This window comes from Anser anser (assembly GCF_964211835.1).
Source record: "Anser anser genome assembly, chromosome: 3".
NCBI lineage: Eukaryota > Metazoa > Chordata > Aves > Anseriformes > Anatidae > Anser > Anser anser.
This window is the reverse complement of record NC_139722.1, coordinates 105,361,131-105,381,148: the sequence shown is the minus strand read 5'-3', so window position 1 is coordinate 105,381,148 and position 20,018 is coordinate 105,361,131. Positions and strand designations below refer to the sequence as shown.

Sequence of the window (20,018 nt, the reverse complement as noted above, 5' to 3'; positions counted from 1 at the left end):
TCTAGCACAATGGGTGCCAATTTATTTATTTTTTACAAAAAAAATACAATCCAAGAAAAAAAGCCTACACAAATCAGTATGAAATATCAAAGTTCAAAAACTACACAACAAGAAAGCAAGAGTTCTTGCAATGTAAAGAAAAAAAGCTTCAAGCACTTCAAGAGCTGCATCCTGTTCTCATATCTTTCATGATGTAACTTTTGTTCGGGAAATGATTTCGTTCACAAAACTGTTGTTCTTTGCCAACACATCAGTTCTCAGCTGCTTCAGCTTGATTTTGATGTCTTCTTCTGACATATCTGTCAGGGGCAATGCTTTCACCTGACTAAGAAAATCCTGAATGATCTTTTCACCTTCCTAAAATGGAGTGAGGGGAAGAAAGAGGAAAAGAAAACAGAATATATTTAGATTCTTTCCAGAAGCTCTTTTCCAAATTATACCATAAATACAAAGTATTATTCAGCACCAGAAACTTCTTGCAGGAAAAAATTTTTGGACTTGCTATCGTGGTCCCAACACCAGAACAATACACAGTTACACTGGTATCAGGAGTTCTTTCCCAAACATAAGCTGATCAGCAGAAACAATGTTTACCACTGAGAGCTCCTATGGCTGTTCCACATTTCATTCCAGTACACAACCACAGTAGGAGAGGTTTGCAAGCTAGAGAGGCTGTATTATCCAAACTAGTTACTTTTTGGAAGAACTGTAAATCCAAATCAATGTTTCCATATGCAAAAGCAAAGAACAAGTTGTTACCAAGCAACTGGAGAGTGGCTCTCAGCACTGAGAACAGATGATAATTAAGTTTTATGCATATGCTTTTACACAAACAGGCGAAGTGGAAATTCTAAACAATTTGAAATGAATAACAAGAACAAACATTTTAATGAATTGTGTTCAGGATTCCTGTATCATAAACAATTTGCCCAGAACACAGATTTCTGCCTAGTGCTCTGCATTTTCTACATTAGCTACTCTGCCACAAAGCATTCATACTTTCATTTCAATATTTAGGACTAATGCAGTGTCCATTCAGTGAGGAATTCTCCAAAGCACTTGGAAATATAATAGTATGATTGTGCCTCTAAATATGTTAATGAAGGTAGACAAATTGCCTGAACAAGAAATCTAATGCTATGCCATTCTATTGCCCAGAGAGTTTTTAATATATTATGTATTACTGAATTATCAAAGAATAAAACATGACACCGTATTTGTCAGAAGTGTTTGCCTTGTCAATTTAATTTACAAGGAATTAACTTCATACAGCCAGATCCAACTAATTTGAAAAATACTTCACCACGGTATCTAGAAAGTTGGCAAAGGAAAGGTAATAGAGCAGCTGATGTAGCTGGAGGGGGGAACCTCCTAACACCAACAGCTAAGACAAAACAGAGATCATTCATCTATAACACTTATTCTATCTGTAACATTCTTACCGAGACAAGGAAACATGCAGTGGACTTCTGAAACTGAAAATAAAGTAGCAGCCTCTTTCTAGAGCAAAGGCTTTTTAAATGTATAAAGCTCTTTGGACATGATTAACACTTCAAGAACAGATCTGAACAGAATGACTTTGAGCTCAAAGGAATTAGTGCTAACAAGCCCTCAGAAAAAAAGGGGGGAGAGGGAAACCAGCTACAACCCACCCGCAGAGCCAAGAATAATCTAAACAACAACTAACACAAAAGCTACAACTTAAGTCTCAAGTAAGTAGCCAACAAAAGCATTGAACACAAAAGAAAATCCCACAGAACAGCTACAGACATGGTCCCGTGAACACCTTCAGTTCTATGCCAATCACACCAACTGCTGATTACTGTTCTTTAAGAAAAAAATAGATATATTTAATTCTTATGAGTAAGTCTTTAGACAAAATTCTTGCCCAAGCTTAATGTGAAATGAATTAAAACCAAAACTCACTACCATTGAACATCTCTTCAACTCATAACAAACTTCATAGCTAAAAGATTTTATTACAGAAAAACAGGAGCACATTTAATTATGATCAAGCTTCTGGGGAAAGCTGAATCCTAAAACTATTTTGCTTGAGCTACTCCAGCTAAACAAATGGAAAAAAAATAAAAAAAAAAAAAAGCATTTATTTTGACAAACCTCTCTTTCTCTGTAGAATTTCTTGGATGGTGGTTCTCCTTCAGATTCATTGGACTTGCCAATGTTTTGAAACTCCTCCAGTTGCAGTGCTTTCTCTCTTGCACTTTCTATCACATGTTTTGGGAAAGCCGCCAACTCTGCTACATGTATTCCAAAACTCTGGTCACAAACACCTGGGTTGAGAGAAAAACAACCTGTAAAGAAATCTCAAGAGGTGATAAGGCCATGCACACAGAGATTATGTGAACAAACTTATAGTAATTCTCTGTTCTGAAAAAGTGTGTGATATAGTTTGGTTTTCAGAGTATATTTTGATTTAGCTTTTGGACTATATATGATAACACAGATTACAGAATATGCTCTTATTAAACTAAGCTGTCTTAGAGCAGTAATTGCAGAGGTCCAGAAGTGCTTCAGGAAGAAAGAAAAAAATTCAGGCAGAAAGAGTTTTCCTCTAGTACTTGAATGAAGTAGAACAATTTTTTTCATTAAAGCACTTCAGCACAATCTGTAGAAAATAACCATCTGCATCATTTGTATAAATATACAAAAACTGCATTTGTACTTACATATTAAAAAAATAGCGTGGTACACTCTCAGTCCTCCTCCTCCTCCTTTCTGCCAGTCCCACATAGCTTCCTAGTCTCCAGGAGGAGTTTAATTATATCAAAACCTTTCCACTTCATGTTTACACTGACTTCGATTAATATACGGTTTATAACATTGGGTTGAGAATGAAAGTTCTCACACTTGCTCAGAATACGTCAGTTATACACAGTTACATAAAATCATTTGCACTTCGGTATCAAAAGCCCTTTGATACAATCCATCAACTCCAATTGTTTACATTGCCATCGTTCCAATTGGCCACCCCACATATTACTACATCCTTTTAATTCTGATCTTCAGCAAGGAGTTATAATAAATGAATTATACGTTTAAAATGACACTTCACTAAGCATCTATTAAATACTGGGCAACTGAAGAATAGGCAAAGAAAAATCTGGCATTTAGATTTTTTTCCGTTTCATCAGCATTGTAATCACTCAGGTTTCTTAAGGGAAATTAAGATTTTTAAGCAGAAAGTAGTTTTCCTGATTTTGTATTAAGAACATACACCTCCACAGACACAAAGTTAACTCAGATTTCTGTTGAGAAAGTCCTGAACAGAGGCCTGGAAAACTGTACCCAGTGTACCCTTTTCATGAAGAGAGGGATGAAAATACTCTATAAAAAGTTTCGTGTCATGTCTTTTACATTTAGTTATACATTGCGAATGACGTGAAACCTGTTGTTTGTTTCAAAACAAAACTGGATGTGAGGTGCATACACTTACATTCTTGCTTCAACAATGCAATTCCGCCAAAAGGGAGAGAGCACGACACTAAAAGCAAAACCTTATATGAAATGCATCCAGTTTGAGACTAGCTACTTTAAGATAAAGATTTCGTAATGTCGCACCTAATCTGACTGAGGTTTAAAAAGATACAAACTATTGTGCCTCTGTGCTCAATAGCTCTTCCAAGAAACTTGGTCTTGAAAAAACACTGCACATACAAAGACAAGATGTGTATGACTAAAATTGGGAAAACAGGTTGAAGAAAAGTATGAAACCTGGCTTCTAGAGGTTTCACCAAAGACCAGATTAGATGAATTGATACATGTTTAAAAAAGGAGGAGTGGATCCGAGAGAAAATTCACCCACCTACTTGGGGCATATTAGTTTTGTATTATTTTTTTCCTATCATAATAGTTGCTAAGTTTACATTTTCACCATTAATAGAGTCTTACCTGCCTTGACACGGTAAAGCATTGTCAGTGTGTCATCACTGGTTAGAGCAGTAACATGTAGGTTATTTACTGTTGGCACTTGATCAGCAAGTGCTGTCAGTTCATGAAAATGCGTAGCAAACATACAAAAAGCACAGATTTTGCTAGCAATGTATTCTGAAATAGCCCAGGCTAAGCCAAAGCCGTCGTAGGTAGAAGTTCCTCTTCCCAGCTCATCAATGATTATTAGGGAGTTTTCAGATGCTGTCCTAAAACAGAAGAGCATTAAGTTTGAGAAAAGCGCAATCTCAATATCGTTATTCTGGATACTGGAGTACCAGAAATTATGTTCCATGTTAGGCTTTCTTTGGCCCTTTTAGACTTTGCATCCTGGTAGCACCTCTGTATGACCACTGAAATAAACAGTAGGCTACTTCAAGAACTTAAGAGTCCTCCTATGAAGGACTTGATATCCTCCACTGAGATCCTACATAAAAGAAAATCTTGAGATGCATCCTTCTTAGAGCACATCCTTTCCAATCAACCCTAACCTACAAAAACAAATAAACACAGGACTTACCTAAGGATTGAAGCAGTTTCCAACATTTCAGCCATGAAAGTAGACACGCCTTTCAGCTGACTGTCTCCAGCTCCTACCCGAGCCAGGATACAATCCACAATGGTTATTTCCGCAGAGTCACAGGGTACAAAACACCCAATTTGGGCCATAAGTACGATCACCCCTGTCTGTCGGATGTATGTTGATTTTCCTCCCATGTTAGGGCCTAAAGAAGAAATTTTGCAAAGGAATTCAAAAACGTCATCTTTTACCATTCAGCATTCCTTTTAAAGGAGAACAGGCTCTTAGAACAAAAAACACATAAGCTTCTTACACTTTTGCCAGGAGAGAGAGAACCAGACTTGTCTAACAGGTGCAACAAGTAGCTCTACCAGTAATAGTAGAGGCGGCATGTCTTGCTGAATGCTTTTTTTTGGTGTGGTGGTGGTTTGTATTTTAATGCTGTTTTTTGTCTCAGAAGTCATATAAAAGACATGTTCATACCTATTCCTAATAAGCTTTCATTTTAAAGTCATCAGCATTACTGCTTAAGAACGAAAATAATTTGCTTTCACTTCAAACTACAATAACAATTTGTCTGTAAAAATGAAATAGCTTAGTTACAGACTGGGTACAAGCTTTCTGTTAATTTAAATTACAATCTAAAGGGATTCTGAATCATCAAAAACAGATATTATGAAATTATACTTTAACTAAGTGCAAATGAAATAAAAAGTATTTTCAAAAAAAGATCATTTGACTTTTGCTAACCAGAAAAATAAGTGTATTGCTATGCGTTTATTCAGATTCTTGCAGTTTTTTGATGTTAGAAATGTTCATCAATCATCCTCTAATTTCAGAGCTTTGCTACTCAGAATGCATCAAGCACATCTGAATGAAAATTAAAATTCAATTAAATGTATAAACACTAAAAATGTTTTCCTGTATAGCAAAATTATCTTAATTACACCAAGAATGGGGAGAAAGAAGGTAGTCATTAAAACATGCTTTGCATTTTAAATCAACTTTATCACTAAAAGAAAACATTAACAAAGTGGGTGTTTAAAATCTTGTCTACAGAAGATGACTACGTGGCTATGGTACAACTGGTGCCTAATGGAATTTTCCAAATCACTTCAGTAGGTTCAGGTTCTCCAGCTCCTGAGGTCATATGACCTGTGAAGTGACATTCAGTAAGGCACAGAATAGATATATTAAGGAATTGATTTCTTACTTCCTAGTAAGAAATTACTTCCTTCACAGCAGCCTGTCTCTTCTTCCCAAATGAATACTTCTAAATTAGTGGCCACCTTCTCCAACAGTGCACTGTAACTACAATTGTAAAATCTAATTCTATGATTAGTAGTTTGGAAGACCTATTTATGCGCATAAGCTTCCATAATATCCACTACCACAGGAATCATTTGACAAGAACCCTGTAGACACTTTTAAATAGATATGTATAAAATAAACAATAGGTTACAAATATATATATATATATATAATAAATCAGTTACAAACATCCAACCTTCTTTTCCAGAGCTAAATCTTAGCCTACATGCAGACACATGAATAACTCTTTAATTGCTCACCCTTTGTTGATTAGAAAAATTGTTCTGACATAACTTCTCCCCTCCCTGACCCCCCCCCCCCCCCTTTTTAAAAAAGGCTGGAAATACTTCTTAAAAAAAGTTAAAATCTAAATGACAAGTGAAAAAGGTACGAACACTTACCAGTAATAATGTGGAACATCTGCTTGCCCTTCTCAAACGTAATGTCATTGGGGATGAAGGCCACTTCATCTTGCACTTCAATGCAAGGATGCCTGGCACCTTTCAGCGCAATCCTTCCTTGTCCCTTTTCCAAAATGACAGGACGGACATAGGGCACTGGTGCTCCATTTGACACATGAGCAAAACTGACAATTGCATCTAAATGAGCTATTACATCATTCATAGTCTGTATTGGCTCTGCATAACCTGTTTTTGATTACAGAGAGACAAATTCAACATTTTTTTTATTCTTGTTGAAAAAAATATCTTAAAGCATATACTGATCCAAATTTAATTCATCTGCATTAAAATCTTTTTTCCTCAAGATACCAGTCACCTTCTGTGACAAACTCTGATGCAACCCTTAAGTTTCTGTACTTTGAGTACAAACGGGACTTTGTCAGACTCAGAAAAGAAGAGGTGAGGCCATGTTGATTGTTTTGCCTTAACAGCAGACAATGACAACCAGCTTATCTTAGTGTGGGAATGCAAATACACACAATGGCATGAAGGCTGGAAACCTAATGCATTTCCTTCCCCAACAATACACTGAATTTTGGGGCAAAGACAATTGAGATGAAGCACTGACAACTCAGACACAGCACTGTGCAACCACTTATGTTTGTGCAGATTATATTATGGAGGGGTCTGTAAAATACAGTGATCTCAGATGACTAGATTAGATGGCCCAGGATGCTCAGTACCAACTTTGGTTTTAAGTTTTCGTGTTTTTTGTTGTTGTTGTTGTTTTGGAGGTGGGGGAGATGGGAGGGGCTTCCAGTGAAAGGGATGACGGCCTATAGAGGTAAAGCATGTAACATCTGCAAAAGGGATGCATATGTAGGAAGAGGTGAGTAGTGACTTTCAGAAAGACTCTCACCTTTAGAAAATACATTCACTATTCTAACATTTCTTGAACTTTGCCAAGTATAGATCATTAGAATGACTTCAAGTCACTTTCACTACAAATTACACATTTAATCCAGTCTTTTTCATTAAACTGCCTCCACTGGGGGAAAAAATGCTTTTTTTCCACACCTATACACTTGTAAGTCTATTACTGCACACCACAAACCTTAAGCAGCAGCAAGACTTTTTTTAAACATACTAGGTATTTATAGGTGACATTGCAGCTATTTCTGCTATATAATACTCAATTTAGCTTTTTCCAGATACATATACAAACCTCACTACGCTGCACACAAAAAAATATCACTTAAAGATTACCAAAATACAAAAAAAAAATCTTTTGTAATATACTGACAAGCTCCCTACCGTAACAGCGGGTCAAAGATTTCCACTGTAACTTTATACGTTGAAATCTATTTATATTCAGCTTTAAAAGTGCTTTCCTATCTTTAATACATTTGCCCTTAGCTTAAGATTCATTAGGGCTTTCACTTTCTACTTTTCCCTTTCAAGGACCTGATCTATTGGGTGGCATCCCTGCCCATAGCAGGGGGGTTGGAACTGGATGATCTTGAAGGCCCCTTCCACCCCAAACCATTATATGATTCTGTGATTTGTTCTGCTGGAACTTGTGCTTTTAGGAGACAATATTTACAGAATCCTCCAGACTGAAACTTCCTGGTGTATCTTCTCCTTTTGGTAAAGAATCGTAAAGATTCTCTGCCTGTAGGTAAGCAATCTTGGAGCAAAAATACATGAAAATTAATTAGGAAAATAACAGTTTTTTATTGTACTATATAAACGATGACTAACTTGTTCTTCTATGGCACACCAACATTCTCCCATCTCAGTCCCGAGGTCCTGTTACCTCAGTTCCTTGTTGCCTTTTACCTCTTCTGCCTTCTGCCTAGCCTGCTGTTTGGGTGGAGATGCCCACAGTCAGAGAGGGAAGATCATAGATGTGGCCTTTATGGACACATTTTTTCTCCCTATTAAGGGACAAGGGGCACATGTCCCATCACTGCACATTTGTAGCAACTCCAGGAAAAGGTCTGACCAGAAGAAAATAAATTTCAAACTTTCAACAACTATCTGCAGGCCAAAACTCATTTCACACATTAATTCTTTATGGAAAGTTAAGGTCCTTCGCTGCGTAAGGACCTACAAAGTCCTACAACAAGCCCTCCCAGCATTCCAGACTGTCATACACATCAATACTGATGCATTCACCTGAAGCAATATTAATGATTTCCTTAACAATTGCGTCCTGAGCCTCTTCATATTCTTCTCTGTTCTTTATATATTCTTCATTGACGGCGCTCAGTTTGCTGTGAACAAAACCACAACATTTAGAAGTTGTGACGTCCTCTGTCTTCACTGCTACAACATGTAACTTCTGGCCACATCATCTATGAGTCAGTACCAGAAATCCCCACCTGTTTTAACAACTGGGTTCAACCCAAAGACCACAAAACAGCTAACCTACAACTCATCCAGGATATCAGTAAGATTAATTCTGAGTTGAAAATCATCCACAAAGGCCAAACCAGCAATTCTAGCAACTCCAAACACAAGCATTCTTAAAAGTCTTACAGTGCAGTTATTTGTTATGGACATGCTATGTGCTACGGGTTTTCTCTTTAAACTGAATCCATGGCCATCTTAGAACAAGATGTGGCACACTGCAGAGCTGGCAGAGAAGAACTCCTGCCAAGCAACCAAGTAGCCCAGAACAGGCTTATCAGAGCTGAAGGCATTTAAGTTCTTCCATTCAGTAAAAAACTCGGTGAACTATTGTCTCTAACAACTGGTTCTAGCCTTCAAAATAGGCTAAAGCAAAATTAAGAGAATATTTAAAACAATCTTTCATTCTTCTCAAGCTACTCATCTCACTTTTTGGAACAGCCAGTAGGACTGAATATGAAAAGTGGATATCCAGGTAGTGCACCTCCATTATAGGTAGAAACCTTCTACTTCTCACAGTGTCTACAGAAAGAAGTGTAACTATTAACTAAACACAGAGAATTCTGCTTTGTTAGTGATCCACAAGATTTTTCCTTAGAAAAGTAACAGATGACACTTAAAGTAGAGGTTCTAAGTACCATCTTCTATGTTCTGGAAAAGCCTAACTTCATCATTACATTTAGATTCATAACACATTTAGAACAAAAAAAAATCAGGAATATTTTGAAAAAATATTCTTGTAATAAATGTTAAAACACACATTAGGTTTTTACTTTGTTCATTTAAGTAAATTGGTGTGAAATATAGAAGCATGTTGGTTGGTGTGAAATATATCAATATTTTTGCAATTGTTTTCAAAGCAAAGGATTTATTACTTAAGAAAGTGAGTGATTAACAGAAACAGTCACCATCGGTAACAGCACAGGCTTGAAACCAACCCTGCCCTGTACATCTGTCAATCAAGATCTCTCTCAAGAAACTCACTTCTGTGATGTGAACTCCAGCAGGAACTGTTATACCTAAAGTGACAGTTACATGGTTTGTCTGAAACAGACTGTGTGATGTATTAATCCCTGGTATTTTAACCATTCTATATATAACACATGAAGCAGACAAGAACAAACTTCTCAGGAATCTGAAGTCCAAGTGGTAGTTGATTACTTGTAGCATTTCTTGGGTAGATACTGTTTGATTAATAACCTGGCTGATGGGACTGAATGCACTTTCAGAAAGGTTATAAACACCACCACTTAAAGGGAGCCATCAGTACACTGCAGGACAGGACTGCCATTCATTGGGATATCAACAGACCAGGGAAATAGGTGGACAATTTCAAACACAGTCCAAAAGTCCAGCAGGTGGGATGGAATAACTCCATGTAACCGTACAGACTGGGGTCCAAATGCCTATAAAACAGCTTTGCATAAAAGAGTTGGGGGACACAGTGTACAACAAGCTGAACCTGAGGCACCTGAGCCAAAGGCCAAGCTCCTACTGGCTGTACTAGTAAGAACGCAGCCAGCAAGCATGTCAAAAGGTGGTTCTTCCCCTTTACTTGTGAGGCCATATCTGCAATGTTATCTTCGGTTTTGACTTTCCAGTGTAAAAGAGACATTGAACTTGCAGCAGATGGCCATCACAAAGATTTCAAGCTGGTGCACATGGCATACAAGGATAGGCTGAGAGAAGTGTGTTTATTCAGTCTGGAGAGGAGAGGTGTCAGACTCTTGGAAGTACAGAGCAAAAGGATGAGATACTAAATACCCAAGCTGCTACAAGGGAAGTTCTCACTAGATCTGATGAAGAAAGTTTTCATAAAGACTGGTTAAGCACTGGAATTTGTGCCCCAACAGGTTATGAAGAAATGCTTGAAGCATGGGCAACTGAACAAGACCTTGAGCTACTTTATCTAATTTTGAGATTGCATCTAACTTCAAAGGTGCCTCTGCTTTAAGTGAGGGTTTGGACCAGTTAACCTCAAGAGATCTCCTTCAATTTAAGTGTCATAGATTCATAGAATACCCTGATTTGGAAGGGACCCACAAGAGTCAACAAGTCCAACTCCTGGCTCCCCACAGAACCACCCAAAAATCAAATCATATGCCTGAGAAGGTTGTCCAAATGCTTCTTGAACTCCAGCAAAATGGTGCTGTGACCATTTTCCTGGGGAGCCTGTTCCAGTGCTCTACCACCCTCTCAGTAAAGAACCTTCTCCTAATATGCAATCTGAACCTCCTCTGATGTAGCTTCATTCCATTTCCTTGAGTCCTGTCACTGTCTCCAGAGAGAAGAGATCAGTGCTTTCCACATTGCTCCCCTTCGTGAGGAAGCTGTAGGCCATGATGAGGATTCCCCTCAGTCTCCTCTTCTCTAGGTGGAAAAAAAACAAGTGACTTCAGATGGTCCTCATACATTCTCCCCTCCAGGCCTTTCACCATCTCTAGGGCCTTCCTTTGGACACTCTCTGATGGTTTTATGTCCTTCTGATATTATGGTGCCCAAAAACGCACACAGTACTCAAGGTGAGGCCGCACCAGTGCAGAATAGAGTGGGACAATCAATCACTCTATATCACAGCTATGCTGTGCTTGTTGCACCCAGGATGCAGTTGGCCCTTTGGCTGCCAGGGCACACTGCTGACTCATATTCAACTTGGCATTGACCTGAACCCCCAGATCCCTTTCTATATGGCTGCCCTCCGGCCTCTTGTCCCTCAGTCTGTGAATATTTCTAGAGTTACCCCATCCCAGGTGCAGAACCTGGGACTTGCTATTGTTAAACTTCATGCAGGTGGTGATTGCTGAGACCTCTAATTTGTCAAGTAATTTCATGATTTTTCATAGACAACTTTCTACATAGGTAACTTCTTTACTCCTGTATTACAATAATGAAATTCTGAGAGAGATGATGACTGGATTAGTCCTTGTTCCTCCTAAAAACTTTCAAAAAGAGCTAAAAATTCAACAAAAAGTACAGACCTGGCTGTACCTGTGACAACTTCTGTCTGGACAAGGAGAACCTGAAGCAGCCATGAAAGCAATTAACCTAAAGGTTTAAATTTTTAAATGGCTTAATCCACAGAACCACAGAATGGAAGTCCAATACATGCCGTTATCTTTGTTGGTGCTATAACGTGGATCAGAAAAGGTAATTACCAACAAAATTGCTGCATGTCATATTTGGTGATAAACATAAATAGCTCTTTTCCATTGCAGCTTATGAAAGTGTCTGTATAAACACTCACACTGAATGTAATTACACTGTTAGGTGTAGCTAAAACAGAGAAATTAGACAAAGTTAAAAGGAGCAAAAATAGCTAACAGTTGGCAAAGGAAATTGAGAATGCAGGCATGTGCTTTCAACAGAAACTGCATGACTTCTCCTCCCTCATGCCAGTCTTGCTCAGTTTCTCAATCTGTAAGCCAATTAAAAAGAGGAAAATTCAGCCATTTAAGATGTACAAAAAACTGTTTATTGGCAATATTATAAAGAAAGGAACAATTGTTTCTTTTACAAGACACTTTCAAAACTACCAATATGATCTCATACCTGTTAGTAAATTTCACACCATTCTTCTGTGTATCAGTTATCTTGTATTTTGAATTGTTCCGGAGGACTTTTTCCTCCTTGCAAGTAATTCGAAAGTGATGTCCAAACTGTGAATTTGACTCCAGTTTAATACTTTTGCCAGCTTCCAAACCTTTTAGATGAAAATAGAAGAAAAAAATAGGAAAGAAAACAAAAAGAAAACAATGGTGTTATTAAAAATCCTTCAGCTTGTGTTATTTCTGTGCAATAATCCCAGATTGTATGATATAATTTCTTGGATATGCTATTCAGTATACTTGCTTTGGTTCTGCACATGTATGAAAAATGCCCAGACCTAACAAAGGTTTACTGTTTCATTCTCTGCTCTTACCTTTGATATACCCTCAAACTGCATATTGAAATGAAGCGTGCATCATTACTATATTGCTACACATTCTCCAGAAATATGAAAAATGTTCATAACACCCTACAAGGACATTCTATATTGCCGTTGTAAGCACAGCACATAGTCTTGTGATTCTTTTACTAACACATACTTCTGCTGGTGAGATTTCTCTTCCTTACATAATCTTGTCTTTCTTTTCATTCAGATAGCACGTTAAATTAAAAAAAAAAAGTATTAAAAAATAAAAATATAAAAACCATGACTAAACAACGTGCAAGCCCTTAAGAGTATAGTCTAAAATACCTACAGTGATTCCAGTTTTCCGTGCCACATTTGCATTAAAAATTGTCATTTAATTTTATAGTTGCTCTTTAAATGCCCAATTCATCAACTGCACATCAATTATCCGATACAAAAAAAAAAAAATCCTTTAAATGTCATGTGTCAGCAAATGAGACATTTTGCAAAGAAGTTCAAAGGAAAATTAGCATATCCTGAACAGATAATCCAGGGGAATGGACAGAAAAAAATTGTTCCAATGCACATCCTCAAAGGATGTAAAATAAAACTAGGCTTATTCAAGAGTTAGAATTCCACAGTACACGACAACAAGGATTATAATTTCTGAAACATTCTGTAATGCAATCTTTAAAAAAGGCCAAGTTGTAGCTCCAAAATCACTCAGTTTTCAATAGATCATACTGTGACAACTAAAGTCACCCCAAACTAATCATGAAATAATAGAAACATCCCCTAACTCCTCTATACCAGTTTACATCACTTGATCTCAAAACATTTTAAAAAGGAGGTAAGAATCAAAGGCATTGCCATACCCTACCTAATTCTTTGGCTGCACTCTGTAAGAAGGACTGCATGTTTTCTTCCAGTTCATTCATCTTCTCTCTTAATTCTGTCAAGTTAGGATCAAAAGAAGCCTTGACAAGAAATTCATGATTCTCCACCTAGGGAAAAAAAAAAAAAAAGGAAAAAAATTGTAGGATTATTATCAATAATAAAAATAATAATCTCTCTGATCATACACAGTGAAATTAATTTACTTAATCACTTATTCAATTTGTTGGGCCTTTTTATACACAATTTTGTAATGCAGTACCATTAGTGATAATTGGAGTCTGATACACCTACAAAATAAACGAGAATTTGCATCATGGACAACTGAACTTTCAGTGTCTATTTTCTCTGTGCAATTACCAGCACTGCAAAGCATTTCACACAGCCTGCTATTTCAGTTGCAGTTTTGTTGCATGCAAACATACTGCAGTAGCAATGTTCTCCAACTATTTAACCGGAGATGTGGACACCACAAAATTATGAAATTTTAGAAGACCCTCTTCAAACTTGGAGACATTGATAAAGCAGTATAAAAAAATTCCTTCCCTGTTATTGGCCCTGCTGTTAGGGGTGCTCCTCCCATTCCCTTAATATTTCTGCAGAAAGAACAATAACGAACATTTATGACAGAACATACATCAGAAATGACCATTCCTGTTTTAATAGGGCAAATCCCTGTTCTGAAACAGAAAGAATAGGCTGAAAAGGCTAAGAATGACAGCCTTTGTCATTACTGGCCAGACCAGTCCCAACACTGATGACACTTTGATATCTGCATGTTTACTTATGTGAAATAAGATGCAAGTGGGTCTTGTTTCCAAGTGTTTCTCAATTAATGAGTTGACAGTAAATGATTTGGAGACACAGAGACTATATTGAGCTAGCTAACTAATCTGAAAAGCAAGTCCTTCTGTAAAAGGCTGTGCTCTTTACTAAAACTAAAATCCTACGTAATGAAAGCAACTAACAAAATTTAGAGGAGAAGTTTGGAGTAGATGATTTTCAAAGGCCCTTTATGATTCTATGAAATACAGGAATAGAAGTGACAGTTTCTTAACTTTATTTAATTAAACAGCTAGGTAAATGAATAGCCACATCCCACGTGTTTTGAACTCAGTTTTTTTTTTTTTTAATATCAGAAGGCTTGCCCTGAATAGATTACTGACATAATATAGTTGCTATGACAACCTGTCCTTCAATCACACCTAGATTAGATCTCAGTGTTTAATTTCAATTCCCTAAAAATCTAAGAGGAATTGCAAGTCAAATGCTCAAGTTTTAACATTCATACTGAAAAGGTTTATTCTTCATAAAACCAGTGTTGAGTTATCTGTAGCCATTTTAATTGATTCCAGTATTGTGAAGGAAAAGCAATCATAAATTCAACATATCAGGTCTCGATTAAAAATAACTGACTCATCATTCTGTTTAGAAAAACAACAAAATATTTTTTAAAGTAGAAGCTGAAAATAAATGTGAATAGCTGGACTATGAAGGGTGAAGGCTCAGAACAGCTGTTAGTTTTGAAGAAAACAGAGTTCCAGGGCATACAAAATTGCATCAACAGATGGTCTGTAACTAGCATAAAGCTATAAATTTCTTCATTAGCATATATCATAAATTACAGCAACATGTCAGTCAAACAGTCTTAAAGAGTATAATGCAGCTGATGAACGCATACACAATACAAAGAGGGAAAAAAATACTTCTGCATCTGGTGCAAAATATGCATGTTCAAAATTTTAAAGCCAGTACACTTTTCAAAAGTTCCACAAATTGCTGTTACTACCATGCCTAGCACATTGTAGGTAGGTCTCATTTCTACAGTGAGCTGCGATTGACATTTATGGCAATTCTAAAAACCTTCCAAGTTTTCAAAATTGACTGAAACATAAGAAACAAATATTAACTAAGTTTCTTAATAAGTAGAGCAAATAGTGATACTGTAAAAACATGTACATTTCTATGTGTAATGTACCAATTCTCCAACAAATACAATGGAAAAAATATGTAAAAAATGCACCAAAAATGTTAGCATTGTTTCACTTCTGGCAACTGGACACAGCCAAAAACATGAACCAAGTGTTCAGTGTTAAACAATGATAAACCACTCACCTATACTTATCCGTTATCCTTTCCAGTACAGAATTAAGAAACAGAGCTGTTCCTTCTAGCTTTCTTTGGCCAATTTTCTCTGAAAAATGCCAGTTTTGCCTTGCAGGCTTAGTCCTGTCTGCAGTAGTATTTTATAAGCAGGTGTAGATGCAAAGCTAGATTAATTTTGGTAGCTTTCCCTCTAGTGAGAAACTTCTTTACCCTGGGAAGTCCATCTTTATATCTAGGTCAATCATTTTCCACAGAGGCAAACTATTAATTACAAAGACTTAATGTGACCATATAGAAGCAAATCTACTAAACTCTAGAGAAGCAGAGAAATAGGTAACATACACGCTCTGTCTACATTCTAGATTGGAGACACATCACAGTAACATTGAAGTGATGACAAAAGAAGCAGAAAAGTGGAAAAATAATCTCCCCACTTTTAATAGTGAGTTTTCTAACAAGTTTCAGGACCATAGCATCCATGTACCCAAAGCACTTTTTCCATTGGCTACATCATTAAGTCAGTAGTGTGAATATCCTCTTGATATTCGTCTGCTATATTAATATCAATCCTCATATATTAGCTTCGCTATATATGGCTAACTACTTAAAATACAGATTAATCAATTAACTTGGTGAGTGCGGAGCAGATTGTGAAGTTCAATAAGAAACTTTAATTGCGAAATAAACCTGTTCACACACACCAGCCCGTACCTTATCCATATCCAATGTTGTTTCTATCATCTCCAGAAACTTTGAGAAGTCAGAGTGAATATCATTAAGAGGTGTTATAAACACTGCTAACAACAACATCTGGTGAGTTCCTGTTAAGAACAAACAAGAAAAATGAATTGAATGAATTAATCGTTCAAAAAATCCACAACTTAACCAGAATTCACTTATTCAAGATAAACAGCACAACTATATAGCTGGTAAATTTCTACAAAAACATGCATTCTGATGGGCTAGGATTGATGTTGCTGTACTGAATTACCCCCCTACTGTGCTGACACTATCTTATGTTGCATTTTCTTGGTAACACACAGAAAAGGAAAAGAAATGGCAACCTTTATTTTCTAAGCTTGCTTTTCATAGTATTGAGATCCTACTAATGACTATGAGCAGAAAGCCTGCCACATTACTCTTCTCCACAGCAGGAATATTCTACTACTTCAACACCCAAAAATGCTGTTCAAATTATGCCACTGATCCTTAAATGCAAAAATCACATTAATTACAACTCAAAGTGCATTTGAAAAGTCTTCAAAAGGAACACAGTATTGTATCAAGAGCTATCTTGACTGTAAGATACACATCATGCAAAAATTAGCCAAGAATTCTTAGAGACGAGCCAATGTCAAAGACTACAAGACCACTGCCCAACAGTTCAAGTGTTTCAGCTACACACTGATCGGAAAACTTTCTTGTGCAAAAATTTTGCTATGTTCATTTTTAAGTATCTGACTGCTATTTCAGAATTCCAATATATTTCAAATTCAAATGTCTTTAAGCTTTATTCCTGCAACAAAAGTACATATGAAAAATGTAAGCTTTAGAAATCTATATACTATTTCTTGGCATCATTAATGCATTATAAAACATTGAAAATAGGCAGGGAATAGCATTACCTTCGTGTTTTTCTAGTGCTTTTACAACATTAGGCAGTTGATTAATAGCCTGATACATTCGATAACAGTCCTGTAAGGTTGCAGCTTGTCTCTGAAATTTCTTTGCCAGCCGGTTAAGATCTGGAAAGCGACGTAAAAGATCTTCTTGAAGGCCCTGACGTAGTTCTGGATCTACCACAAAGGCTTCAACCAAATTCAACCTAAATAAGATTTCATAACAAGGATTAGCATGGCATGGTCTGCAATTGGTTTGTCATCAATTAGAACGAAAACACTTATCTGTAAGTTTCTCTATCCTTTCTTTAAGGGTGTATCTGTTGGCCACTTTCCTGATGAGAGAGCAAGTTAAACCAGAACAACGCATAAGCTGAGAAAGCAAGGATATTCAGACTACATCGTACTTGTTTAATTTTTACTATTGGGGTATTTAACCAACAGCATTGGGGTGAAACCATTTCAAACTGCCAACACCTGTCCAGTAGGTATTTTGAAGCTCAGAACCTTCTTTGAGATTAATCTTTTCCCTGACCATAAAAAAAGTCATCCAGTAATCTATTAAAGAACAGATACTTGGTAGGGAAGAAAAACACTGTTCTTTGCAGACTTTAGCTACCTGTGCTCAAGGCCAACCTTGACACAGTGGAGATGTGCAAATGTATATCACAGAATCAGAATCCTTAAGGTTGGAAGATACTCCTGGACATTTTCTATTCCACCCAACTCTGCTCAAAGCAGGATCAGCTACAGCTAGTTACCAAGGACCATGTCCAGTCAAGTTTTGGGTATCTTTAAGAATGGCTCCAGTAACAACCCCTGGAATACGCCACTAGTTACTGACCTCCAGCTGGTCTTTATGCCCCTGACTACTACCACCTAACAGTTCAGCCAGCTTTTAGTCCACCACACTACCTACTTATCTAGTCCACACTTCATCAGATGTAATGGGAGAGGGTGACAAAAGGCTGCTAAGTCAGGATAAACAATAGCCACTGTTCTTCCCTTATCCAACTGCCTAGTCATTTTGTCGTAAAAGGCTATCAGGTTGGTTAGTCATGATTTTCCTTTCAAAAATCCATGCCAACTACTTTCAATCCTTTTCTTATCCTTAGTATTTTTGGAAACGTTTTCTGGGATTATTTGCTCAATCACCTTTCCAAGAATGAAGATGAGGCTGACCAACCTCTAATTCCCTTCATAGTCCTTTTTGCCCTTCTTGAGGGCTGGAAGAAATCAAGTGTCAATTCCTGCCCTGGAGGAGCCTTCTCCAATTGCCATGACCTGAGATTATCAAGAGAGGTCTCTATGGCCACCTACCTTAGCACTCATGGGCATATTCCATTGGGTCCCATGGACTTGTTTGCTAACCTGATCCTCCTTTAATGAGGGTATGTGGTCTTTGCTCCAGACTTTACAACTGGTTTCAGCTGGTAGGGATTCCCGAGAATATCTGCATTTGGGAAAGACCGTGCCTTGGATGCTATTGTGTTCAGTTTTGGGCCCCTCACGGCAAGAATGATATTGAGTTACTCAAGCTTGCGCAGAGAAGAGCAATGAAGCTGGTGAAAGGACTAGAAAATGAGACATATGAGGAGTGACTGAGGGAACTGGGATTGTGTAGTCTGGAGAAGAGGAGGCTGAAGGGAGATCTCTTTGCTCTCTACAACTACCTGAAATGAGATTGCAGCAAGGAAGGTGTTGGCCTCTTTTCTCAGGTGACAACTGATAGGATATGAAGGACCCAGCTTAGGATGATTGCATGATTAAAGTCCTAACAATTGCTGTTCTGTCCACTCACTTGTCCTATTTTGGTTTTCACTAAAAGTTAGGTCCTCTTTTGTGCCACCACCTTACTAGCTAGCTAGCTCCTATCCTGCTATCCTGATCATTAGAGAATCTCTTCAGTGCAGCTTCCAGACTCGAGCTCACTCTTTCCTTTTTCCCTTTTCCTTTTTTCTTTTCTTGCTTGTGGTTTTTACATAGTGCTGTACAAACAAATCTTTCACTTTCATCCCACGATTCTTTCAGCTTGTTCAACAGCCTCTTGGAAAAGAACTTGTCAAGGGCATTTTGAAATGCCTAATTTATTCAGATTTTTATTCAATTTTTTTTCTCCTGTGTCCACTACACTGACAAGTTCAAAGAGTTAAGATATGCACGATACATTTTTCTTCTGCCAAAACCATGCTAATTAGACTAACATCTCATGATCTTCCTGGTACTGTTCTATTTTTCCCTCCTGTATTTGCCAGCCACAAACACAAGGCTGACAGGTTTATGTTCACACAACATTTTGCAGAACAGGTTCCTGTCCAGTAAGAATACATATAAGGTTGCTGAATAGGAAGGGCTACATTAAGGTAACACAAGTATAAACCACATCTAATGCTCACAAGTAATAATGAAATCAATTGATAAGCTTTATATTAAAAACAAATTATGGCTGAGGAAACAAAAAGAAAATACAGGAAGAAATAAAAACAAGAATCCAAGAAAGATGTAAACAAACACTTGAATAAGTTCTCTTTCAGCTCAATCAGTCCCAACTTCCCCCATAAATGCATGTCCACGCAGAAAGCCTATAGTTCAGAAGCAGACAACACAGCAAATTGTCGCACACCTTTCTCAGGGGTCTGCTAACTAAGGAAAAGCCCACCTGAACTGTGATGTTGTCCAAAGCTGGCTAAGATAGGATTCCCTTAAGCCACAGTCCCACAAATACTTATAAGCTAGCAGGAACCAGCACCGCCACCACAAAAAGAGTGAAGTAGCACTGGTGTCCTGCCGCTTTTCTCCACCCTGCCATACCCTCTCCCTCAAGTCATGAGTGAACTTAATCAAGGGATCTGCAGGCAATATGCCCTCAGGACACATTCATTACTAGAAAGTGGCCTTTGTTCCGCTATGACAGG

The 20,018-nt window shown here is 37.4% G+C and overlaps 1 protein-coding gene across 2 annotated transcripts in view; it reads right to left on the bottom strand.

Annotated features, from left to right (window-relative positions):
* The window catches only part of MSH2 (mutS homolog 2), a 35,299-nt gene continuing 15,281 nt past the window's right edge, over positions 1-20,018 (bottom strand). Inside the window, exons 7-16 of one of the 2 annotated variants that reach the window (XM_083827819.1) lie at positions 17,110-17,309; positions 16,196-16,305; positions 13,365-13,488; positions 12,142-12,292; positions 8,359-8,456; positions 6,181-6,426; positions 4,469-4,673; positions 3,910-4,157; positions 2,119-2,291; positions 1-357 (exon numbers count right to left, since the gene is read on the bottom strand). In XM_083827819.1, the coding sequence (XP_083683945.1) occupies positions 187-357; positions 2,119-2,291; positions 3,910-4,157; positions 4,469-4,673; positions 6,181-6,426; positions 8,359-8,456; positions 12,142-12,292; positions 13,365-13,488; positions 16,196-16,305; positions 17,110-17,309 (1,726 nt within the window). In that variant the 3' untranslated portion in view covers positions 1-186. Of the gene's footprint in view, positions 358-2,118; positions 2,313-3,909; positions 4,158-4,468; positions 4,674-6,180; positions 6,427-8,358; positions 8,457-12,141; positions 12,293-13,364; positions 13,489-16,195; positions 16,306-17,109; positions 17,310-20,018 lie in introns of both variants that reach the window. The other variant, XM_083827818.1, reaches the window with a different exon arrangement.